The sequence below is a fragment of the Filicampus tigris genome, chromosome 18, assembly GCF_054856515.1.
Source record: "Filicampus tigris isolate MCC_2025a chromosome 18, RoL_Ftig_1.0, whole genome shotgun sequence".
NCBI lineage: Eukaryota > Metazoa > Chordata > Actinopteri > Syngnathiformes > Syngnathidae > Filicampus > Filicampus tigris.
Window position 1 is genome coordinate 5,378,361 of NC_141234.1, and position 25,175 is coordinate 5,403,535.

Here is a 25,175-nt window from a genome sequence, read left to right on the forward strand (position 1 = left end):
AATCGAAATGAATATATCTTGTTATATGCGTCAAATTTAATGGGTACAAAAGGCCATGCCTGCGCTAATCATTAACTCTCATTCATATTTTTTTCCCCCTTTTCATGTATAGTCAGGGCGTTGTCCAAAAGGGTTATGTTTACTTATTAAATGTATTTTATTGGCAGTTGGATGAGATCAGCGTTGACTAGAACCAGTTTGTGAAATGTTTGAATAAATTCACTCCCTGTGCACAATTAACCTCAAGCCATGTTGTCGCAGTGATCTGGAATCAAAACCGTCCATATGTGAAACAATGGTTAGCCACAAGGTTCTACGAATCGACGACATGACAAAGAGTGGACAATGACGGCTTTTACGGGCAGTGAAAAACGGTTAGAACGCGAACGGACAAGGCTCCAAAGAAGCTGCTGTAGGCCACAACTCGCGCCCAGACACGCCGACTAACAGACCAACCCGACTGGCTCCAGCTGGACACTGCTCCATCGACAACATGTCGAGAATCCCCCGCATGGGGCCCCTTACTAGCTGCTGCTAGCCTGCAGTGGCTAATAGGGGGCTCAAGAGGCAACTGATATTGGTCCGTATCAACGACAATTGGAAATCACAGTGCTTGGTGGGGTTTTTTTTGTTTGTTTTTTTGGGTGGCTGGAACAGATTAATGACATTTCAGTTAATGTTAATCGGGAATATATGAGTGCATGAGTGAATTTTGGTGACGTCACCTTCAGTGGGGGGTGTGTGTGGGGGGGTGTAGTTCTACCCGTTTTTTTTACCCACATGTCTGTTTTCAGGTCACCCCGCTAATCCTGTCTAATCTCCTTTACTTCTGATTAGCCATCTTACCCTCTCCCTATCCTTTCCCCGCTTGGAAATCGAGGGTAACCTTACCGCCGTTTGAATGCAATTTGTAGACTTGAAATTGAGTGACTAAAGATCGGCCGCGGGGTTTGACCGCTCCGCTTTCTATGCGGAAAAATCCCGTCGAGTCATGGGAGTCTACTCATAGAAGATGGATGGCTAAAGACTTGACAGGTACTTCAACAAAATGACACCTCCGGGGCTGGGGGATTCCCCAACAAGACTGATTGGGATTAATTACTTGGTAGACATTAACTAAACGTGTGGGGATTGAACAGTCTGTACCCAGTTGGAAGAATTTTTATTATTCACGCCTCAGGGCTTGGCAGGTCGCAAACTGCATGCAAAAAATGGGGGGGGGGTCTAAAATAAGACAAGATGTCAATGATTTTGAGTCATTAAGTGAGACAGTCTCGTTTTTATTCTCACTTGTCTTCACACAGTTAGGTTGCGAGAGATTTTGTTGGTATTGTAGTTGTTTATTATGGTGTGTTTTTGCCACTGCATCTAAAATTTCTCTATACTCGACCTTTTGGCCATCATAAGATGACTGGAAAATAAAGTATAACGGAGCTGATATGAAGTGATTATCTTATACAGACAAAAACAAACACGAGTCAATCTACTAGTTTTTCCGTTTCAAGCCAAGCTTATACACCCAAACTTGACCTCCAACATGGCGGGCGAACAAATCTCGCATGATCGAAAACTATCTTCCACTTTGTTCCACATTCCATGTCTGTGTCAATTTATACAAAACAGTAACATAGGAAAAAGGACAGAACGGGTTTTAAAATCAGTGTGAAAGGGGCTACAGGCAGAAATTCCTGAACCTAAAAGTCTGCTAAATAAATCAAATCTTTTGGGTTGTGTGCATGTTTCTCAGCTCAATTAAACTGGTGAAACCATAAAGTGATTCACTTTATTTGCAGATTGGTCTCATCAGACACCGTAGGCATTTCACACTGAAAACAAAGTACAAAACACAACTAATTCCAATATCAAAATAAATTACAGTCAAGGATTCAAAGTCTTTTTCTTAGTAAAGTCCTCACCCTGCTCCTCTTGTTTTAAAGCACTAATCAAAGATCGATTCGGGAAAATGATCATTTCCAGGTTGCTTTAAAGGGTGGCTGTCAGCCTGTCACGCGGGGTCGTGGAAACGCTCGCTCGATCCCCCCCAACGCCCCACACCCCACCGTGTCTCTCTGGCCCGGCTGGTGGGAGGGGGAGGCTGTTTGTTGACATAGCAGAGACCCCATTCTCTCACCCTCTCACCCAATCTCGCGCTCCACGGTCAGCGTTTTCGCCACGCCGACACGCGTTCGTCTTCCAATTTCAAGACCTCCCGACGGGATAAAACCGGACAATACGTAAGAATATTGAAAGTATTTGTGGGTTGCTTGAAATGTGGACGCCTCGTTGGTGTTATGGCTGTAAATCTTTTGGACAAAGACCATACCTGCGAGGCTACGACGATACGAAGAGGAAGGCTAATTAGCGCAAAAAGCGTTTTTTTTGGGGATAGTAACGCTAAGCTGTAGTGTCATATTCCATCTGTTCATCGTATGTTTCGATGGTAGTATTAAGTTTCAATAGTTAACCGGCTCGGAGGAAAGCTAACTGTTAGCATGTAAGCTAACGTAGCAGCGTGAAGTGCGTGTTTTTGGCTTTTCTCGCACCCCCAAAACGTTGTAAAACACAAACTCCAAGACATTTATTTAAATAAATGATCATTTTATTACATTTAAACTTCATTTTGCCGCCCATTTAACTTCACTTCCTTGCTTAGTAACGCGAGAATTAATTTGACTTGTTGCTTAGGAACAATTCTGTTAGATTACTGTCACCGCGATAAGGACAGATGGAAGTCTTTCTGTCTATCTGTCTTACTAGCTATCTAACTAGCTATCAAGGGACCTAGGTAGCTAATAATAATAATAATAATACGTTTTATTTGTGTAGCGCTTTTCATATCACTCAAAGACGTTTCACAGCAAAAATAAGTGAGTAAAATAAAACCTGCTGTTAAAATAAAAACAGTTAAAACCAACAGAAGAAGAAAAAAAAATAGCAACGATTAAGTGATGTTAAAAAGCAAGGCGGAATAGGTGAGTTACAAGGTAACTACATCTACCTAACTACTTGAGCAAGGCAGCTAGTTATCTTACCCACCCACCTACCTACCTACTATAATTCCACACCTGCTTGTGACTTGCAATTGTAACCTGTTGTTCCCTCTCAGCTGTCACAGCGATGGTGGGACGCGGCAACCAGAAAATGTGGTCTCAGCGAGGGTCGCCGCACCTGCTAAAGGCGTCTCCTTGACCCCCCCCCCCCCCCATCCCCACCGACGACCACCAGCCCGCGCCTCAACTTTCTGCCGCGATGGCGAGTGGCTACCACTTGCTCCCCCTTGCCGTGACTCTGCTTGGATTTCTGAGTGCCTCTGTGACCACGCTGACGCCCCGGGTCTCCTTCCCCATGGGTGAATGGAGACTTTTTTTTTTTTTTTTCTCCGCCCACAACCCCCTCACCCCCAATTCCACATCCATGCCGTTTATTCTATTTCCTCTCCAACATCTCAAAGCATTGTTGTTGCCTTGGCTTCAAAGTGCCCTCATCCCCATGTGTGATCGCAGGTAGTCCCGGGAGACGTCTCACCCGCTTCAGCAGCGCCGACGTGGGCAACACCACCACGCTGCTGCTCAGCGAGGGCGGCGATACGCTCTATGTGGGGGGGCGCGACGCTGTGCTGGCGCTGGACGTCAGCCTCGAGGATGCCATCGTCCTGAGAAACAAGGTAAGGGAAGGCGCGGTAAGTCGGAGGGTGTACAGCACGTTGGGTGGTTTTCACCGGGCATTGCGCTCTCCTCTCGTAGCTGGACTGGAGGCCTTCGGAGAAAGACCTGGAGCAGTGTTCCATGAAAGGCAAAAAGATGGCAAGTAGCTTGTTTGCACACATTTTGCAATCCAAAGTTCAGAGCGACAATAGACATTTACATTCTTGTCTATTGGATTGTAATCATTGCGTATGAGTCGGCAGCGAATGTATGTAATGCTGATGTTTTTACATTACGATAGGAAAGATACATGACAGATTGATTTTTCATTTGGACCAAAATGTTATGTTCTTTTTATTTATTTTATTCCAGCAAATATCTGAATTGACATCGGCCTAAAAAAAAAAAAAACATTGGTTGGTTCAATTAATGTATTGCCTGGCTTTTGTTTTCAAATGGCCCAGTTTTTGTAACATTTGTTTTTTGACATTTTTTTTTTTAACTTACATAAAAATCTGTCTTTTTGGTAGTTAATAAATTAGTATAAATAATAAATGTTCTTTTGTGATACTTTTGATTTTCTATTCCAGACGGACTGTCCTAATTTTATCCGCGTGCTGCTGTTCTTGAACGCCACCCACCTTTACGCTTGTGGAACATTTGCCTTCAGTCCGCGTTGTATCTACATTGTAAGTTTACCTTACGTATATATGTGTGGGGCCCAACCGATTACTTGTCTGACTGATTTAATCGGCTGATATTAGCTCTTTAAAATTGCCAAAAAAATCATCCAATTGTTTTTTGTTTTTTTAACACATTAAAACGTTACAACATAAGACAAAGATGATGACATTCAAACATTCCCCCTCCCACAGAATTGGCAAAAAATAAATTGGCCAATCTTTCCCGATTTTTGTTTCTTTTCTAAATTTAAATTAATACTAAAGGACCAGTCAAAGATTCTGCCTGTAATTCAATTATTGCTTGTTTTAAGCATTAAGATACCAAAAAATAAGTTATTTTATATATTTTTTTAACTTATCTGATTATTGGAATCGGTTATTGGAATTTAATCCTACCAAGAATGTGCCTCGGCCTCAAAAAATCCGTATCGTTCGGGCCCTAATATAGATATATACCATTGCAGTTTCTGTACGTGCGTCTTGATTTATTTTGTAGAACTCTGATACGTTAACGGTAAGCCTCAAGCCCGACGAGGGACGAGGTCGCTGCCCTTATGATCCCTACCAGCGCAACACTGCTATCATAGTAGGTATGTGACGCTAAGCTATTTCTTGAGCAGGCGGCTCACCGCTCCTGTCCTATTTGCTAACATCGACTGCTTCCGGAAACATCGTGCGTTCGGACCACGACGCTATCTAGCTACCGATGAGAGCAAACATTAAAGGACGGTCCTGTCATGATGTGTCCCCAGACGGGGAGCTTTACACGGGCACGGTGGCCGACTACCGGGGCAACTGGCCGCTCATCTCCCGCCACCTCAGTGAAGGCACCCGCGTGGACCTCAAGCTGGACGACTCGTTGGGATGGCTGGAGGGTAAGGACATGGCGGAGGGCCCGGCGTTTTTTGTTGTTGTACCTAGTGAGTTGCTTTGTCTCTCTTTGTGCAGATCCGACCTTCATTAGCTCCGCCTTTGTTCCAGACGAGGGCAAAATTTACTTTTTCTTCAGCGAAGTGGGTCAAGAGTACGACTTCATTGACAAGTTTGTGGTCTCGCGCGTCTCCCAAGTCTGCACGGTAACAACGGATGGAAGGTCACTATTTGAGGGAGTAGGGTATATTACTCCAAAAACATTGTTTCTTTTCGGTGCGTTCTTTTTTAGAGCGACGTCGGAGGCCAGCGGACGCTCCAACGGCGCTGGACCACCTTTGCCAAAGCGCAGCTGCTGTGCCAGGCGGACGGCGAGCTGCCCTATAACGTCATCCAGGACATCGACAGCCTGCTGCCAGTTGACGGCACGCCGGCGGACGACGCGCTTTTCTACGGCATCTTTACCTCTCAGTGGTCAGTCAGGTGGTCAAAGGTCAAAAATATTTGTCTTCATAGTAGTTAATTCAATGGTTTTTAAATTTTTTTTTTTTTTATTGTCCAATTTTAATTTAATACAGTAACGATTAGACTTCACCCTCCAAATTTTTTGCATGTATTCTCTTTTAAAATGATTCAGTGCTTTGATTCCCCAGGCACCCTGAACTCAACACAGTGTATATTTAATTTCATTATGAAAATATGGTCAGAGACACAGGAGCCGCAGCGGGGAGGTTTTTATAGAGGTGTATTTAAATTAGAAAATAACATTTTATTCATTTATTATTATTATTTAAATTATGTTCAATCTTTATTATGTACAACACTTTGTTATCGCTTTGGTTCTTTGTCTTTTTTAAGTACTTCAGAAATAAAGTCGAGTGTCCATTTTTTCATAGTAAGGACAAAAGGAAGTAAAGATTCTCCACGGCATATTATGGGACATGTGATTTGGTCATCCGGCGTCCACATGGCTTCTCCTTCACAATGCCGTCTTTTATCATTTTTTTTTTTTTTTGGTGTTTCCTGTAGAGTCACGCATTGTTTATTTTGTTTCCCCTTTTAACGCAGGTCAGTCAATTCGGGACTGTCAGCCGTGTGTTCTTTCCGCTTGGCGGACATGAAATCGGCTTTCTCGGGCAGCTACAAGGTCCTCAACCGTGACACACTGCAGTGGAGCACCAGGGTGCAAGAGAGGGTGGCCAACCCGGGCGAGGTAAATGGTACTAAAACACAAAATGGAAGCCGATGTGTGAATATGAAATGTAAAAAAAAAAAAGAAAACAATCAGCCGATTAAATCGTCCGGCCCATTAATTGGCCGTTCTCTAGAATATCGAATGAGTATTGAGTATATGTTGTTATTTTGGGGTTCATTTTTGAGGCCGTCCTTTCCTCTCTCGGCTTTAGTGCGGCTTGCACAACGCGTCGGACAACGCCCTGCGCTTTGTCAAGGAGAACTTCCTGGCGGACGACAGCGTGCGACCGGCAGACGGCCGTCCCATCTTGGTGTCCGCCGAGCACCGTTATAGCCACCTGACCGTTCAGAGGGTGCGGGCGGCAAACGGCGTGGACTACACGGTCCTCTTTCTCCTCACAGGTAAGACCACTTTGTGAGTTTTTTTTTTTTTTGTCCAGGATTGCAAGCGGGTCAGGCGTCAAACGTGTTGGGTGTTTCAGAGTCGGGGTACCTTCACAAAGCGGTGCTGCTGCAGAGCGGGGCGCACGTCGTGGAGGAGGTGCAGGTGTTCCTCAAACCGCAACCTGTCAAGAGCCTGAAGCTGTCCATACCCAAGGTTGACCTCATCGATAGCCTCATGTGGCGGCGTCACAAAGAACGGCGAAAAAGTCTCACGAGATTGGCCACCGTCTCTTCAACAGGGCCTGATTTACGTCGGCACGTCCGAGGGCGTGCTCAGGCTCCCGGCGGCCAACTGCTCCTTCTACTGGACCTGCGCTCAATGCGTCCTCGCCCGGGACCCCTTCTGCGGGTGGGACGCCTCCCGCCGGGCCTGCGTGGGGGTCTCGGCCGCACACCTGGGCCAGGACGTGGAGGCGGGCAACGTGGAGAAGGCGTGCAAGAGTGTGACATCTATGCACAGAGCTCGCTTCGGACCAAACAACCTGCCTGCGGGTAAGCTAAAGTTATTCAGGGCCACCAATTTTCACATTTAATGTTTGGGGGGGAAAAAATGAAAAAAAAATTTTTGATGGGGGGGGGGACTTTTTTTTAAACGCTACATTGAGTAATGGGTACTGAAAGATTTATTTTCTTACACATTTCATTTATATGTTATATTAGAATCCTTAAAAGAGAAGTCAACTCAATATGTTCTTTACAATAGTATTCTGTTCTATGCCGTTTTCGGAGTTTGGTCATGTGACGTTCGCAAGGTAAGCCATGGTTGGTCATTACCTGAGCCCTGAGCAACTGTGATGTCATTTTTGGTTGACAACAAGTGTCAAAATAGCTGCCCAGGCTGAGCTGGATAAAAACGGGTGGATTTTGCCACTTCATTCGTATTCCACAAACACAATATTAATCCGAATGTCATGTATAGACTAGTGGTGCCACATAGAACATATTATTGTAGAGAATCATTTTGACTTGACTACTCCTCTAAAAATCTTTGCATTTGTAAATTTATCTTTAATATTTTCAACCCCCAAAAAAACATTAAAACAAAACTATATTAAAATTTAAAAAAAATAAAAGAAAAAGAAAAAAATCTGCCCCTCCCACCCAAGAAAAATTCAACAGAATTTGTGGTGGGATTAAAAAATAAAAGTATCTCTCAATGTAGTGAGGCATGTCCATTTTGATTCGTTGACTTTGTAATCAGTCCAGTCGTTTTCCCCAGGAGGCTCTCGAGCTGTCATCCGTATCTCAGCTCCCTGTCCCGCAGGCGAACAGCTGTCGGTGTCCCTGCACGAGGTGGTGCGTCTCCCGTGTCCGGCCGCGTCGCGCCTCTCCCGCCAGTCGTGGGAGCGCCCCGACAGCCGCCTGTCCCCGGAGCTCTACCTGCACCTGGATGACGGCAGCTTGAGCTTCGTGGCCACGCCCGCCACCCTGGGCCACTACCTGTGCCTGTCCGCCGAGAACGGCTTCCGGCAGACCATGGCCGTCTACCACGTCAAGCAGACGAGCGGCCCCCTGCCCAGCCCCTCGCGACCCGCGTCCACACTGAGCACCGCCGGGCAGCTGGGCCGCAACTTCACCTTATGGATGGCGAAAGCAGCACCCAAAGAGGCCGCCTTCCGAGACGGGGACTCGCTCCTGTCGGCGCACACCCCCTCCTACCTAAAGGAGCTGGTGGCCGTGTCGGTCCTCTTAGTGCTTTGCCTGAGCGTGCTTCTCACCATCCTCCTCTATGTGGTTAAACAGCGTTGGCGTAGCCGCACCGTGCCACAGCGGGTGGCGGGGGCTGATTCGGACAGACGGACCCCCGCAGAGCACGAGGCCCTCCGAGCGGGGCCGGAGCAGAGCAAGCGCAACGGACACGTCCAACTCTGCAACGGGGCGCTTGGCGCCTCCAACGGACACTTGCCCAACACGCCCATCTGAGCGCCGGCACTGCAGGTATTGGAGGGAAGATGACGTCGGTGTCATTGCGGTACTTTAAATGTTGAAACATGCCAGGTAAGATGCCACCAAAGGTGTATTTGGGTCACGCCGAATAGAACAGCAAAAACTTTATAGAGAAGGTTAATGCCCTAACTTTATGAATGAAAGTTGGGAGAAACATGTCATTAGTGGAAAAAAGAATTAAAAGGAAGTAAGTGCTAAATTGTATTATTGGAAATGAAATCATAAGAAAGAGTAAAGCTTAATACTACTCCTTGAGGAAAATGTGCATGCACAAGAATAATGTTGTAACATTACGGGGAAAAAGTGGGACCAAAATAATTTGTAATGTGACAGGAATTAAGTCGGAATATTATGAGATAAATTGTGAGATAATAAACAAACAAATGTTCCTAGTATAAAGCCATATATTTCAGATAATTTTTCATATTACAAGGCACACTGCATGTTAAACGTGAAATATTTGACAAAAACAAAATATAGTATGGCGAAAAGAACGTGAAAATGTTACAACAATCATAATAGCCTTGAGTTCCAAAATTGGTCATTTTTATGCATTTCAACTTTCAACAAGAAAATTGCTGCAAAAGGCATTTGACATTTTTTGTGCAACTGATACTTGGAATTGTTTCGTTTAGAGACGTTCATCTCTAATTGTTCTTGCAAATTTCAGTGTGGCCCTAACACTCCTTTTGTAAAATGCCCGGTGTCGGGGCCTATTATGGGCATTTTTTTTTTTTTTTTCTAACGTTTTCACCTTACCGAATGCTACCCGTTAGCATTTGAAGCCACGTGACTGCTACATGTACAGAACTCTCGTTTTAGTAGGATTTCGTACAAAAATGTCAATTGTTGTTAGTTGGAAATCAATGTTTGCACACTTTTGTCACATCACAGACTTTATGGAACACTTTTGTATTACTTTTTTTTTTTTTTCTACTACTATACGGTGGCGTGTTATGGGATGGCATTTTCGCTCCTGAACGTGCCTTGGCTACACTACAACACTTGGACCCTGTAAAAATGTGACTACTGAACCATTTAGTGTGTTCGTTTTGAATGTGAAATGTGAACCTGGTACTAATGTGCTTTGTGACCACTTTAAATTCCCCCACGTTGGGGAAGAAAACGGGACCAAATATGCTGTTTTTACTCATCTGGGGAAGTTAAGTTGGACTCCCTTTGGATGCTTTTTTTTTTTGGGGTGGAGGGGTGGTGTGTAATGGTCTATTTTCACATCTGGACCGAATCCGTAAGGGTAGAGCACAGCTGTCGCTACAGAAAGTGTCAGCTAAAAAATATGACGATGAAACCCAACCACTGTCATAATAAATATTGTGTTATGTGAATGCCTTTCAATGTCAGTCATGATTTCGCTTTATTAGCTTTGTGCAGGTGTACCTAATGGATACCATTTAAGAATATGCAGTTTTTACTCCAAAAGATAGTTTTTAATGGGCTCTCTAGCGCTACCACATGGCCAAACAAAGATTGTGAAGGTACATAAATTTTTATATATATATATATATATATACACACATTTAGCCATAAACTGCAAAAGAAATCTGTTCAGTATTGTTTAATTTAATTATATAATAAATTGATATAGCAATCATCTAATCAGCATTAGTTAGCTTTTATTTTCATTAAAAATAATAAAAACTAAAAAAAGAACAATTATCAATAAATTATTTTCAGTGTCATCATGTGATGACATCACTGCACTACCTCCCTTCCCTCGCATCCCTCCCTCCCTCCCCCCCTCCCTCCTTCCTTCCGTCCAGGACTGCAAGTCTGCGAAAAGTCTGCAGCGGCCCGTTTGCTGCAGTGCAATCACACATACACACTCGCACTCTTATTTTAGCAGTCTGCCTGCACGGCAACAATATCCTGACCGAGAGCAGGTTCCTCAGTGGCCCGGCGCAGGTAAGAACATTTTTATGTTGCTGATGAGATGCATGAGGGCTGGGTGTGTTTTGTGAGCGTGTGTGTGTGTGTGTTTGTGTATATATAGGTCCCTGTGGATCACAGCCAAGTCATACTGCAGCTATGTCCCAATTTTGCTGCAGTGTGTCAACTGCAGTGATATGTTTTATTTAATAGTTGGCAATGTTGGCATCGATATAAATAAGTCTCATTAAGTGAAAAATACAAACCAAAATCTGCATTTTCACTGCATGTTATAGAAATGTGCTTTGAACAACATGAGGGAGGCAGATCGATGGCGTGCCTTATGTTTTGGCTCGGCGCCTTTCCCTTTAAGAGGCCGCTGTCCCTCATTGAGTCAAATAGAGGACATGGAGATGACCTAAGCGTTATCAGAAGCACTCACCTATATTTACAACCGAAATTGTAAAGTTTGTGAAAGCAGAAGTCAACCCAAACATATATTTTTGACAAATATGTTCTATGCAGGCCCACGAGTTCAAACAACGCATTCTGATTAATATTGTGTTTGTGTAATAAGAGTTAATCCAATACGTTTTTAGCCATTTCCGGGGGCGGCCATTTTGTCACTTCTGTTGACTAGAAATGACATCACAACTGCTCAGGTAACGACCAATCACGGCTGACCCGTTTTCTGAAGCCGAGCCCCGATTGGTCGTTATCTGAGCCCTGAGGGTCTGTAATGTCAATTTGAATTGAAAGAAGTGACAAAATGGCCGCCCCCTGAGATGGCTAAAAACGGGTGGATTTGCTGCTTAACTCATATTTCATATTAATCGTATTGCCTTGTTGCAACTAGTGGACATGCATAGAATATATCCTTGCTAAAAATATGTTTGGGTTGACTTTCCCTTTAAATAAAATAATACCAATGTATATGTGATATACTCTATATTATGTGTGGACTGCATTGTGGTTGCTTTCACACATTTTCAACGTGTCCCAAAATCTTTTGTTTGTGTCCACAAAGGTAGCAAGATGGCCCAGAACGACCCGAAAGACCCAACGCCCCCACCGGGGACGCTGAGCCCGGGCCAGCTGCAGTCCCACTTCAAGATGGAGCCAAAGACTTTGGGGGTTGGTGACCAGACCATTTTAACATCTTAGTTTGAGCTACTAGAATGCTAACATGCTATCAGTTTGATAAAAGATAGCAAATTGAGTACAGGAAGCACTAAGACAGCCCCATAAGATTTTTGTTTTATTTTTATTTTTTTTTAAATCTGAATGAAGATTTTACCATTATTGATCCTATTAGTAATGTAACCAAATGAAAAGGCTAACATGCTAACATTTATCCTTCTAAAAGAACCGCAATAAGGTGCATTGTAAGGATGTTAGAACGGGCCCCGCAGTTATGGAATTATTTCAAAAAGCTAATGAGACCACCTAAAATGCTGACATGCTAGCAGTTGGTATGCTAAAAGATAGCAGTGTGAGTGCAGAAAAGCACAAACAATTTGCCTACCAGCAATCCTAGCGCCATTGCGGCTTTTTTTTTTCTTTTCGAAAGCCTAATGAGACTCGGCAAAATGCTAACATGCCATCAGTGTGCTAAACGATAGCGGCTACCTTGTCTTCTTCAGGCCATCCAGCTGGTCATCGCGGTGTTGATCCTGTGCCTGAGTATGTCCGTGCTGCGGGTGCACGAGATCCACTTCACGGCCGACGTGGCGCTCTTCCTCGTCGTGGTCATTCAGGTGGGAGAGTTATGTTGAGCGTTGGCCCGACCCCCAACGTCCTTCACTGAGCCGCCGGATCTTCTTTCTACCAGGTCATTTTGTCGGGCTCCGTGTTGATCCACAGTGGGAGGAGGCCCACTCTGTTTTGGGTGAGTGAGCGTCCACTATTGTTCATAGTTGCGTGCAGAATAACCAAAGGCAAGGAGCCACATGCTGCTCCACCTAGTCTGTAAAACAGATACATCCATTACAGTTTTTTTTTTTTTTACCCAATGAAACACCTGTATTTTTTTTTTTCAATTTTCAGTGTTGTTTTTGTCAAATTGGAAATGCATTTTAAATACATAATTTGGATAGTTTTATTTCTTCAGCCAATCAGTCACATGCTGTTTTGCCTCGGTTAAAAAGACAAATACTGTATGACCACCAGTTGACCGCTACTAAATACCCATAATTTATATTAATTTTATTTTATTATATTTATATTTTTAGTATTTATTAAAAAAAAAAAAAAGATGTATTTTTAAAATTTATGTTAATTCCAAAATGTGTTGCACCCACAAAAATACTGCTATTATTTATGCATCATTAGTGCATTTTATTTACTTTGCAATATTTTTCTGCATGTTTCTTTCACTGTTGCGCTGCATGGTTTCTTTCTGGTGTTGTTGCAGGTCAAATGCGCCCTGGTTCTTCATCTGATCAGCGCCGCGTTCGCCACCGCCGCGCTGGGGCTGATGTCCAAGCACCTCCCGTACAGGCAGGATTCGTACCACTGCGAGCACTGCCGCCGCCTGGAGTACCACGCCGTGGTAATGCGACCGCAACCAGCACTTGTATTGCGTCTCGTTAGGTTGCGCGGCCGTACCTTATTGAGCGTCGCTTAATTAAACGAGTCTTGTCCGGTGCAAGACTGAAACAATGTGTTTGCAAGACGGAAGGAAATGTTATCGTGAAATGCCGTTTATCGACAGGGGATTATGTTCCAGAGCCGGCCACGAGTTGCGCTGCCTGGCGTGTTGTGGCACAAAGCGGAACTACACTTGAAATTCCGACGAGCCTGTGTACTGTGAAAATGCGTTTAAAACACTTCAAATTCCGCGATGTAGCGGGGTTGACTGTATTTTGAGAATTAAAAGCGGCTACTACGCTATCATGCTAACCGTTGCTACGCATTCGTGGCCCAAAGCCGACTCTTTGATGTTTTGTCTTTGCAGTTGCATTGTTTCAGGAAATGCACCGAGCTGATCGAGCAAAAGTGCAAAGTAAGCGGACAGCCATCGAATGTTTTTCTTTTCTTTTTTTTTTTGTTGTTCACGCATTCGGCCCGCGCGGAACATTTTTGCGTTGGTTCTAAACGAGTTTGTCTTGGCGTTGTTTAGATGCTGATTGACGGCATCCTCGGAACGCTGGTGGTCTTCCTGGTGCTGGAGCTGCTGATCTGCATCACCGCCATGCTCTTCGGCCTCACCGTGCTCGCCGCGCGCAGGACTCAGGTGGCGACCTTCCGCTCGGGCGTCATCTTTTGTTGCCCGCTTTCATTTGGGTCACTAGCCGCTTGTCCTGTTCAGCTACTTCTTCGTAATCGCGTTTTGTGTACGTCCTCTCGGATGTACTTGTATTTACATTTCAGTTTTTGTCGTTATTTTTATTTGGTGGTCTGTGCGACTATGTTTTTTAAATGTTTTTTTTCAGATTATTTTAATATTTTGGAAAGTGTATTTAACCCTAGTTTGAAACGCTAACCCTAGATTAAAATCCTTCTTTGAGACACTAACCCTAACCCTACTATGAAACCCTTACTCTTGTTTGAAACCCTAATTTGAAATCTGAAAACTGTAGTTTGAAACCTTAACCCTAGAGTTGTGTTTCGTAAGTTCCAGTAAGTGGAATGTGCATTCAATAACAAATATACTGTATATATATTGTGATTTTATGGTTGTATTAATACTTTGTATAATATCTGAAAAATATTTTTTCAACTTTTTATATTCAAAATAATTTTCATTTGTCAGTGCTTTTACTGTGCAACATTTTTTGGCTTTATTTTAAAGTTGTTTTTTTTTTTTTAATTATTTTTGAAATGTTTGTAATGCTAAATACATTAAAAATGCGCAATTGATCATTTATTTTTTGATTAATGGAAATGCCATATTTTCTATTTTAGAAATGTTTTTTTTGTTTTTCAGGCTCCAAGTGAGCGACCACGTTACCCACAGACCCGCCCGCCGCTGTCCCCCGCTGTTCAGGCTGTTCGGGCGACTCCCCCGGCTGCATCGGAGCCCTTTGCATCCCAGGTACTGCACACACGCATGAACACACACGCACACACACGCACACACACACAGACACGAATGACTGCGTTTGCGTGTGTGTGTGAGCAGGTGGCCGTGGTGGTGACGGAACCCCACTCGGATCTGGTGGAAGACATCGCCACCCCGCCAACCGAACCTCAAGTGGAGCCCATTTAAACCGTCTTCTCACACGCACGCACACACAACATTGTATGAATCAACCCCGATGCCGCACTTGGTGCTGTAAAACAACGTGGCATCGTTCGACCCCTGGAGGTGACAAATGTGAGCCCACCAAAAACGTTCAGCTTCACATATCATCCACGATCAAAGTCACGATATATAAATGTAATTAATATAAAAATGTATATTATGTGGCATTCAGTGTGTACGATCTCATTTAGTCACGTCACAAAAAGAACACGATACTGTGTTTCTGCAGCCATTGGCCAGTGGGCCATTGATTTACTTAACTGCAGATGGGGTGGGCATTTTTGGAATATAACCTTGTATGTTGCCAGTTAAGACTCATCAAAAAGGGGCTTTTCTGGATGAATATATTGTTTGCATTTTATATATACAGTATATTCGTTTACATTTTATTTGTATTTAATTTATAAAAGGCCTGTTATGAAGAAATGCAGTGTGTTTATGTAGATGAATGAGAATAACAAAAGTGATGTATTTCCATAATCTTGCACATATGGCATATTTATCTTGCTTTACAGCATTGCTGTACATCAAAGTAGGTCGTTCATCAGTGGCGTGTACTCAAGGTAGTGCTGAATTGTTACTGCATCTTTTATCACTAGTCAATCTGTATTCTGGGACACATACTGTGTATTGTAGAGAAGCGTCAAATAAAACCTTTCGATCATAAGCAGATAAAGTGTGATGTGTGGAGCAGAAGAACCTGATCGTGCAGGTTCGGCAGATAGCTACAAAGACATTGTGAAAAAGCTGCCATTGCAGGCTAAAGATAAGAACAGAGTATTTAAAGACAATTGTCATGAAGGACACTGAGGTCTCCAGCAAAGGTGTGCTGCATTTGCTAATCCAGATGTCAAAGTTGTTGATATGAAATTTAACCAGTATTTTGTGCGCCCATTGTATTTATTTTATGGTCAAACATTTTGTGTCCATGGTATATTAATATTGTGGCCGCAAAAAAAAAATCTCATATGCCTGCACCTGTTTTACTTTTGTTTTAAAACACACAATTGAAGAAATCCTGATGTGAGAATGGTTTTCTTATTTTATTTTTGTAATTATCACTTTCTTTTACATTGATAGCAACAATTTTTACACATGTAATTTGAGTTTGTGGGAGTTAGGATAGAAATGGCATTACAGTACAGTTCACGATATCGTCTTCAGGCGCTACGGTGTCGCCATCTTCTGGTCAGTAGGAGAAATGCTGACAAATTCCGTGAATCTGAAACAAATATATGAGCCGTATTTTGATTTTTTACACGTGCTATATTCTGTTTTGGTTTTAGAATTAAATATTGAAAATCAAGCTGTTTTTCAATTTTGGTGTCCAAGTAATTTTTATATTTTTAATATCTGTAACCAAACGCCATATCCAACGACCAAAAGAGACACGGACCGTCTTCAGGGGCTACGCTATTGCCATCTCCTGGTCAGTAGGAGTAATGCTGTCGGTGACACCTTTGCTGGAGACCTCAGTGTCTGGTGTCCTTAATGACAAATGTCTTTAGTCTGTTCTTATCTTTAGTCTGCAATGGCAGCTTTTTCACAACGTCTTTGTAGCTGAATACCAGCCTAAAAGAAGTTGCAATCTTACAATTGTTTCACCATAGTCTTTAACCTCCCACATTTTTGTCCAGGCCTGTTTCGTGAGTTATTTTCTTTTAAAAATAAATCTGCTGAGCCACAATTCAAGTAGTTTGTAAGCAGTCAGTTGGCCGCTATTTTCAGGCATACATACTCCATCACAACCATGGGGAAAGACCAACATTCCCGCCTGGGTGATAACGTGCATTTTGGCCCCTTATGCTCCACTAGCAAAACAAATAAATAAACACATAAATAAGCACATAAATGAATAAACAAATTAGTATACTGTATTTGTATGTATACACGTATGCATGCATGCATGCATGCGTGAGAAATGCTGTCGGTGAGAGTGCTTACGTATTCTATTTTCGTTTAAGAATTCAAAATTGAAAATATATATTTTTTAAGACTTTATAATATCCAACGACCAAAAGAGACACGGACCCAGTTTTATTTATTTTTTACATTCCCCGAAGTTGTCCCGATAGCATTTCTAGTACTGACCAGGAGATGGAGACAACGCCAGGCCTGAAGACGATGTAGTGTTGTGTATTTTTTTTTTTTTTTTTTTTTTGTAGTGTTGTGTAATAATAGCCAGGTTGCCGAACCTTATGACGTGTAATTCATTTCAATTTTTGTGGCGTGAAATTGAAGCAACAATTTCCACAGTGAGCCAAGCAGTCATCTCGTCACCGGATGGCGCTAGTGTACAAAGTGCCGATCAACAAACAGAAGAAGAAGACCGGCTTGGATTGGCGCACGTGACCTGAGGCCTGCCGGTGATTTGGAACAGGTGTGCAGAAGGGTCGAGTGCAGTGCACAGGTGCGGCAAGATGGCGACCGACCACTTGGCGTTTTCTCAGGTAAGTGAGCACACGAGCAAATGTTTATTGTTTTTTTGGCCAATTATTTTGTTTGTTGCAGGATTTGCACACTTGAGGGACGCAACAGCACGAATCACTTCTTGGCTTGATTTAGTAGCGCCGTTGAGCAAGCAGAAGAAAAAGATTGGCTTGGATTGGCGCACGTGACGTGAGGCCTGCAGGTGATTTGGAACAGGTGTGCACGACGGTAATCATCGCGTACAGTGCACAGTGGCGGCAAGATGGCGTCCGACCTCTTCTCAGGTAAGTGTGCACACGAGCAAATGTTTGTTGTTTTTTTGCCGTTTATTACAATGCCATTTTGTTTGTTGCAGGATTTGCATACTTGAGGGACGCAAAGGCGTTTGAGGTTTGTCAATCACAATTCACTTCCCTTTGGTTGATTTAGCACATTGTCCTCTTTGTTTCTTTTGCTATGATTTCAAATTATTTTGGTTTATTTGTTTAATGCTGGCCAGCTCTTTTTTGTTTGTTCTTTTCTTTTTTGGGTTTTGTCAATGACAATGCCTTTGTATTCGGCAATTGAACTGTAATGGTTTTTGTTTGTCTCATTTTTTTGGGTGTTTATTGGATTATGGTGCATTTTATTTCAGGTGGTATGTAACAATTGTTTTCTGGATTTTTTTGAATGTCCTGGTCTTATGAGGTTTACTGCCAGTACCAAAAATGTTTTTGTGTTGTAAATGACACACCTAATGGTTTTGTACTTGGCAATTGAACTGTAAGAGGTTTTTTTTTCGGACTGATCTTTGGTTATTTGAATATGGTGTATTTTATTTGTGTCCCTTCGCCCAATCTGAGGTATGCATATTTGTAATACTTATTTCTCCTATTTGTTTTATGGTGAATAACCCGCCACATGTGCAATGTACTTGTTTGTTTTGCAAACTTGTGAATGTGATTTTGTGTAACCTTTGACGCCAATTATCACAAACTGCATTTAAACCCTTTCCGCTCCAAATATTCGAAAATCGCGACTGTATTCTTCTGCTGCCGGTTTAAAAAAAGGCACCAAGAACCACCTCATGAGGATTAGCGTTACACACACGCACAATGAAGTGAGCAGCACATGATGCGTTTTGCCGGATGGAACAACAACAGGACGGGCAAGGGAAACCAACAAAGTAGAGACTCCAATCAAATTAGTGACACTCCACGTTACTCTTTGATGCTTTGGCTGTGTGGATTCTGAGGCGAACCGCTTCCCGTCGCCATTTTGGATTTTTGCATTGATTGACAGGAGCAGGTCCTGAGGAAGAAGCGCTTCTCTAAAAGGAGTCCAGCTGCAGCGCTTCCGCTCATGAAATGAAGTCTCATGTTTTAATTAACTTAACACCGCATTGTGTTAAATGTTGCCCACTCAGCCGCCGTAGCATCCTGGAAGGCGATTGGTCCCTCAATCTCTGATCCTTTCTCTAGGTTTCTTCTGCCCGCCCAAATGGGGTTTGCAGTTTTTCCCATTTTGCCTGTTTGAAGCGTTTAGGTCAGGGCATGTTGCCCGCATTTCATCAGCTGATAAGTTGAGTCTTGTAAATGCAGGGCAATATAAATGCACTTGACTTGTAGGGTGGAGGAGGAGCCGGAAGAAAGAAAAGGCTGGACGAAGGTCATAAAACGCACGGCCCTTGTTTTGCTTGATTGTAATCTACTCGCGGTATGTTTTTTTTATTTCCTAATCTTTTTTCGTACATTTACTGTGAAAATGCAAGTTGAGTTTGTTTTGTACTGTAGCCTGCGTTTTCTTGTGGGTTATGTTGCAAGGTGGCGTTGGAGTGGGATGAGCGAGAGGCACCAAGATCCACCAGACGACGGCGAGAAAAATCAACAAAGACGCAAATGAAATGCGTTTTCTTTTTTGTGGTTGTGCCTGGTGGACGAGTCAGATGCTTCAATATTCAGGTGAGCAAAGTTGACAAAAGCCATTAAATCAGACAAGTGTCAGGCTTAGCAATGTGGCCCAAACATGATTTTTTTTGTTGTTGTTGTTGTTTTTGGCCAAACAGAAGAGCATCGCACTCGCCCGATCGGCCGGCAGTCGACTTGAACCTTCATCAGATCTTCGGCCATGATAGTCAGGTCTCTGTACTTTTTTTTTTGTTGTTGTTGTATGGTTCATGTTTTTCCCCTCATTATCTTCCCTCGATTACTTGCGGGGTGTGTTACAGGGCAGCCGTGGAGTGGGACGGCCCAAGAGGCGGCAAGACGAGAGTAATCGCGAACATTGGGCAGCAAACAACTAATTGCACCTTTTGCAGGCTGGATGATGAACCGTAGGGGAGAAAGGACGGACGGGTGAGTGGAACCATGAAAGTGGATGCTCCAATCAAGTTGCTGTGTGGATTCTGCAGCCGCAGACGGGACAAGCTCTGAGGCAGACCTCTTCCCCCAGAAGCGTCGCTCTGGAGTCTTCTGCGTCGATAGATCGAGCGAGCTACGTTCTGAGGAAGAACTGCTTCCTGCCTGTCGTCTTGAACTTGCTAAATAGTCTCATGCTGTTTGAGTTGACATCGTGTGAAATGTTGTCGCCTGCTCATCCGGGAAGGGGTTCCGTCCTCCGTCTGTGGTCACTTCACGAGGTGGTGGTGTCACTAATCTTCGTCCACTGTGGGTTTGCTCGAAGGGCTCCACGAATGCACTTGTCGTTGCAGGATGGAGGAGCCGCTCGGGACGGAGCCCGTCGCGTCCAACCGTGACAGCGTAAAAAAAGTGCAAATGTGTGGCAATATCATGGCCATGAGCACAAGTGTCATGGCGTGCCGCGTTGGTGTCTTTTTTTGCAGGCTGGAAGAGGAGCCGGATGGAAGGAAAGGCCCGGCACAGGTAACAACACACGCATGGCAACTCAAACAGGTGGCACAACTACGGGACAATTTTTGCTGTTGTCGTTGCAGACGGAGCGATTCCACACATCAAATCAAGAAAGAAGCAGCACAGCCAGTTACCAGTGTATAATCTGTCTGCGAGAACATGTCCATGGGGAACAGGTCTTTTTAAAAAAAAAAAAAAAAAAAAAAAAAAAAAAAAAAATTTTTAAATGCTATTGGTGTCATAGTTTGTGAATTAAAGATGAACGGAAAATGTCGCAGGGCTCATAAGGCCATCGATGTGATGAAAAAGAGGAAGGACTGCTCCAAGATGAACAGCTTCTCGGCTCTTGAGGTGAGTGTCAAAGTCGTGCACGTTAACGTGGATGCTAAGGCCTGTTACGAGTCTTACTTCGCGGTAGCCTTCCCCACTGAAAGGTGCAGACGCGACGGCGCTCGGAGGGCAAAGCGTCAACAATAGGGAGAGTATGTTTTTCTTCTTCCACTTGGTGTGTGTGTGTTTGTCTCCTCTCTGTCACTCACTCACTGGGTGTGCACTGACTACCACTGACAGCATGAGCATTTTGTACTGAGCCGTGCGTCAAGGCAACAATGCTTGGTTGGAGTAACTTGTTCTCTGAAATGTTTGTGTTTTCTTGTGTGAAGCCACATGTAAAGCTTCCTTTCTGGATGTTCCAAATGTGCCTTTGTACTTGAATTAAAATTGTGAAATATCAAGTTGTCAATTTTTTACAGTGGAGAGGCAGTACATGTTTTATAAAAATGACTGCAGGGTGGTGTTTTCCGAAACATTCCATAAGGCATTGTTTAAAAAAATAAAAAAAATGGCCTAAGGCTAACAACATGACTAAAATAGTCAAAAGTATTTTCTTAATCCAGGACAAGTACATGTCTAGTAAAACAAAATGATCCTAAACCCAAAAAGTGCAGCGTAAGATGAAAACGGGCCAAGTGAAGCGTTGGAACAAAAAGGACTCCGTTTTGTATATTAAAATGACTGTGGTAAGGCTTAAAATTGTTTAATTGTAAGAGAAATTTCACATTGGATGCTTTGCCAGTGACACTTTTGTCATTTATTTTGGTTTACCATTTGAGATGAGCCATCTATTTTTTTTTGTTTATTTCCTTCCCATGTTGTCTGTCATCCTTTTATCATGCTGTCTCTTTTGTGTACCTCGAGTGACTGCGTTCCAACTGACCCTCAAACCTCTTCGCCAAAAGGTCATAAGTCAGTAAATGATTTTGGCGCGATTAAATGTCAAATCCGCCATGGTGATTATTGCATGTTTTGTTTCACGTCTTGATTCGGTCTCGTTACGTATGTGACATGTTGATATACGAGTATTTCACAGTACCGCTAACATTACAAAGTGATATGTTCAAACCCGAATCTTCTTTGCAAGTTACGACCATGTATAGTAAGGCTTTTATTTTCCGAGTGAAGGGACAGTGATGGTAAACAGGAAATGAACACATCCCGCACAGACCATGACCACCAAATACTGCACTGTTAAGACGCTTTATATATACACACACGTTGGAGAGAAAAGTGTGATGGGGGTCAAGTTGTCCCGTGTCCGCCGTGGTCGGGTGGTTAGTGACACCGATTGCAATCATGGTAGATGAGAGATCAAATCCGCATACCTGCTCCGCAAGGCAAGCAAACCTTTATATCAATTTTAAATGTAGTTACTTATAATCGTTTATTCCTGGCATTATTTGCTTTTGATCATCAAACAAAATAAAAAACATACGTACCTGTGTACATGCAAAAAGCTAAGCTAAATGTTACACTGTTAAAGAAGAGAATTTTAGTTTTTACCTGTTGATTGGATTCGAAGGAATTTCGGCGGTACGGTTAGTAGCATGCATTGCATAGTACATTGGTTAGGGTTAGTTGCACATATCGCACAGTTAGGGCTTGTTACATACATTGCACAGACATTTACATATGACATGGTTATGGTGGGGCTCGTACCCTGGACCTCAGGTGTACGAATCCCAGACGCAATCCTCTCGGCAAGCGAGGACCTGAGGACAACCTCTGCTCCTCGTCCATTCATTCTCAACAATTGAAGGCGTGCGCCACTTGGAGCTCGACAGAGGTAAAATGTGCAGCGACCGGTGAACCACCACAGCCACCGTGGACGAGTGGTTAACATAACAGTGTGGCAAATCCTCGGAACCTGGTACCAGTCCCAGTGCCCCGTACCAGAACCGACTGAGAGCCGGGAGGCACTCAAAAGTGTGCATGGGTTGCAAAACAAGTGTTAAAAATGTTATTTAAGTGCTACAGCTCCTTTTTGGGGGATTAGAATACTGTGGGCGGGACCAGGTGGGGCGTGGCCTCAACCAACCCACCCACCCGGGCCCCCCGCCCACCAAACAATCACACTAGTAGTCTCATTTTAAATGACAATATAATGGAAATGACAATACAAAGACACTAGTACACATTAGAAAGAGACTAGTAGGGTAGGGGCCGGCCGAAGGCCGGCCCCTACCCTACTAGTCTCCCTCTCATGTCATCTCTACTCTATCGTCATGAAGTTCTATTGTCATGAAAAGAGGCTAGTAAGGTAGAGAGTAGTAGGGTAGGGGCCGGCCGAAGGCCGGCCCCTACCCCACTAGCGTCATGCTAGTTGACATTAGAAGGAGGCTAGTAGGGTAGGGGCCGGCCGAAGGCCGGCCCCTACCCTACTACTCTCTTTCTATTCTATTCTTTCTATTCTATTGTTATCTAGGGGGACGGCCCCTACCCCACTAGCATCATGCTAGTTGACATTAGAAGGAGGCTAGTAGGGTACTCTACTAGTCTCTTTCTATTGTTTCTATTCTATTGTTATCTAGGGGGACGCTAGGAGGGTAGGGGCCGGCCGAAGGCCCTACTAGTGTCATGCTAGTAGCCCCTACCCTCCAAGCATCTTTCTTAACGACACTAGTAGGGACACTAGTAGAGCCTTCGACAAGCTCCTACCCTCCTAGTGTCTTTCTAGTGTCTTTCTTAACAAAACTATTAGTGTCAATTAGTAGGGTTGTTTGAACATACTAGTGTTGTTTTGTCGTGGGCGGGGCCCTGGGTGGGCGCGGCCCTGGGGTGGGCGGGGCTGTGCAGGTCACTTCCCACAGGGGGTCCCGCCCACAGTATTCTAACTAACCTATAAAAAAAACAACTGTAGTACATCAATATCCTTTCAACACTTAATGTGCATCCCGTGTACTCATTTGAATGTCCGCCAAGATCTTCCGCTTTGTATCCGGATGTGGTGGCTTGGAGATTCGTACCAGGTTCCGTACCTTTGCTGCAGTATTATGTTAACCACTCGTCCACGGTGGCTGTGCCTGTTGACCGGTCGCTGCACACTTTTACCTCTGTCGAGCGCCCGTATTCAATTGTTAAGTATGAATGGACGAGGAGCGGCGGTCATCCTCAGGTCCTCGCTTACCGAGAGGATTGCGTCTGGGGGTCGCACACCTGAGATCCAGGGTACGAACCCCACCATACCATGTCATATATAAATGTCTGTGCAAAATATGTAACTAATCCTAACCGTGCGTCATGTGCGACTAACCCTAACCAATGAACTGTGCAATGTATGCTGTTAACTCTAACTCTAACGCCGAAATTCCTTCCAATGTAATTAAGTGGTATTTGAAATGAACTTTCTCTTCTTTAATCTTAAATGTTAGCATTTTACATGTACACAGGTACGTATTTTTTTATTTTATTTTTTAATTGCTCAAAAACAAATAATGCCGGAACAAACGATAACTAACTACATTTAAAATTGCTATAAAGATTTGCTTGCTTTGCGCAGTAGGCATGCGGATTCATTCGAGACATTCGCCTGTCGAAGATGAACGGCGGCAAACTCATCAGCTCTCCGCTGGCCGAGAGGAATCACGCGGGATTTGTTCACTTGAGGTCCACGGTTCGAGCCCCGCCGTAACGTGTCACGTGTCTGTACGATGCGTGCAACCGAGCCTAACCGTTAATCTCTCTCCAACGTGTATATATAAAGCGTCTTTTGACAGTGTAATAATTTGCGGTTCATGGTCTGTGCGCGATGTGTTTATTTCTGGTTTGCCATCACTACCCCTTCACTGGGAAATAATTATCCGACACCTCCCACCTATTTTAACCCCAATCGTATAACTGTCCAGTGTGTATTGCACTTTACAATGCACATAGGTGTGTACATAGTAATGAGGAATAACTGATTCTCTCGACAAAATATTTTTTCAGGCTTTCTGCAGGTATCAGCAAATCAAATTGAATGCACTTTGTAATGCAACTTCAAATTTAACATCCACTGCATATACACTCGTCATGATTTCTAGTTAACTCATGACGAAAAAAAAAAAAACACCTAACTATATATACATGTTTTTTCCCCCCCAAATCACCTTACCATACATGGTCATTTTTACCAAAAAACACCTTACTATACATGGCCGTTTTTTTCACCCCCCCCAAAAAAAAGCCTTTGTATATGGTCGTAACTTGCAAAGAAGATTCGGGTCTGAACATATCACTTTGTAATGTTAGCGGTACTATGAAATGCTCGTATATCAACATGTCACATACGTAACGAGACCGAATGACGCTGATGTCAAGACGTGAAACAAAACATGCAAAAATTACCATCACAGAGTTTACATTTAACCGCTCCAAATTCATTTACTGACTTATGACCTTTTGGCGAAGAGGTTTGAGGGTCAGTTGGAACGCAGTCAATCGAGTGACCCAAAAGAGGACAGACAACATGTGGTAAGCCAAAATAAATGACAAAAGTGTCACTGGCAAAGTATCCAATGTGAAATTATTTCTCTTACAATTAAACAATTTTACCATTCATTTTAATATACAAAACAGAGTCCTTTTTGTTCCAACGCTTCACTTGGCCCGTTTTCGTCTTACGCTGCACTTTTTGGGCTTAGGATCATTTCGTTTTACTAGAAAT

At 43.4% G+C, this 25,175-nt stretch overlaps 2 protein-coding genes and 1 long non-coding RNA gene across 10 annotated transcripts; all 3 read left to right on the forward strand.

The window, feature by feature from the left end:
- The first annotated feature begins 392 nt into the window (after nt 1-392).
- Nucleotides 393-10,128, forward strand: sema4ab (sema domain, immunoglobulin domain (Ig), transmembrane domain (TM) and short cytoplasmic domain, (semaphorin) 4Ab). 7 transcript variants are annotated; one of them, XM_086014054.1, is made up of 14 exons: nt 393-1,035; nt 3,107-3,349; nt 3,504-3,664; nt 3,744-3,803; nt 4,235-4,333; nt 4,824-4,917; nt 5,080-5,202; nt 5,276-5,403; nt 5,490-5,680; nt 6,266-6,410; nt 6,604-6,793; nt 6,874-6,989; nt 7,075-7,327; nt 8,055-10,128. In XM_086014054.1, exons 2-14 carry the CDS (start codon nt 3,250-3,252, stop codon nt 8,756-8,758), a joined length of 2,364 nt encoding a protein of 787 aa, XP_085870180.1. In that variant the 5' UTR covers nt 393-1,035; nt 3,107-3,249; the 3' UTR covers nt 8,759-10,128. The 7 variants fall into 7 exon arrangements, with proteins under 7 accessions (XP_085870180.1, XP_085870179.1, XP_085870178.1 ...); XM_086014053.1 differs by lacking the exon at nt 393-1,035 and adding an exon at nt 1,956-2,157; XM_086014052.1 differs by lacking the exon at nt 393-1,035 and adding an exon at nt 1,957-2,234.
- A 436-nt stretch (nt 10,129-10,564) lies between these two features.
- On the forward strand, nt 10,565-15,582 carry LOC147132135 (uncharacterized). 2 transcript variants are annotated; one of them, XM_086015368.1, is made up of 9 exons: nt 10,663-10,705; nt 11,697-11,803; nt 12,313-12,426; nt 12,501-12,557; nt 13,083-13,220; nt 13,626-13,673; nt 13,791-13,904; nt 14,598-14,705; nt 14,793-15,582. In XM_086015368.1, the coding sequence occupies exons 2-9, from the start codon at nt 11,705-11,707 to the stop codon at nt 14,877-14,879; spliced, it is 765 nt and encodes a 254-aa protein (XP_085871494.1). In that variant the 5' UTR covers nt 10,663-10,705; nt 11,697-11,704; the 3' UTR covers nt 14,880-15,582. The 2 variants fall into 2 exon arrangements, with proteins under 2 accessions (XP_085871493.1, XP_085871494.1); XM_086015367.1 differs by lacking the exon at nt 13,626-13,673 and having other exon boundaries at nt 10,565-10,705.
- A 1,666-nt stretch (nt 15,583-17,248) lies between these two features.
- LOC147132136 (uncharacterized) lies at nt 17,249-20,884 on the forward strand. Its single transcript, XR_015082239.1, has 10 exons — nt 17,249-17,365; nt 17,427-17,629; nt 17,701-17,735; nt 18,953-19,040; nt 19,148-19,285; nt 19,390-19,462; nt 19,642-20,206; nt 20,278-20,370; nt 20,473-20,545; nt 20,613-20,884. It is a non-coding gene; the product is annotated as an uncharacterized LOC147132136 (long non-coding RNA).
- The last annotated feature ends 4,291 nt before the right edge of the window (nt 20,885-25,175 follow it).

Bases quoted from the DNA above. Each gene is read 5' to 3' on its own strand.
- sema4ab (XM_086014054.1), top strand. From the start codon at position 3,250: ATGGCGAGTGGCTACCACTTGCTCCCCCTTGCCGTGACTCTGCTTGGA. The intron at 4,334-4,823 runs GTAAGTTTACCT...TTTATTTTGTAG, and splicing joins GTCCGCGTTGTATCTACATT to AACTCTGATACGTTAACGGT. The intron at 7,328-8,054 runs GTAAGCTAAAGT...CGTTTTCCCCAG, and splicing joins ACCAAACAACCTGCCTGCGG to GAGGCTCTCGAGCTGTCATC.
- LOC147132135 (XM_086015368.1), top strand. From the start codon at position 11,705: ATGGCCCAGAACGACCCGAAAGACCCAACGCCCCCACCGGGGACGCTG. The intron at 11,804-12,312 runs GTTGGTGACCAG...TGTCTTCTTCAG, and splicing joins TGGAGCCAAAGACTTTGGGG to GCCATCCAGCTGGTCATCGC. The intron at 12,427-12,500 runs GTGGGAGAGTTA...TCTTTCTACCAG, and splicing joins TCCTCGTCGTGGTCATTCAG to GTCATTTTGTCGGGCTCCGT.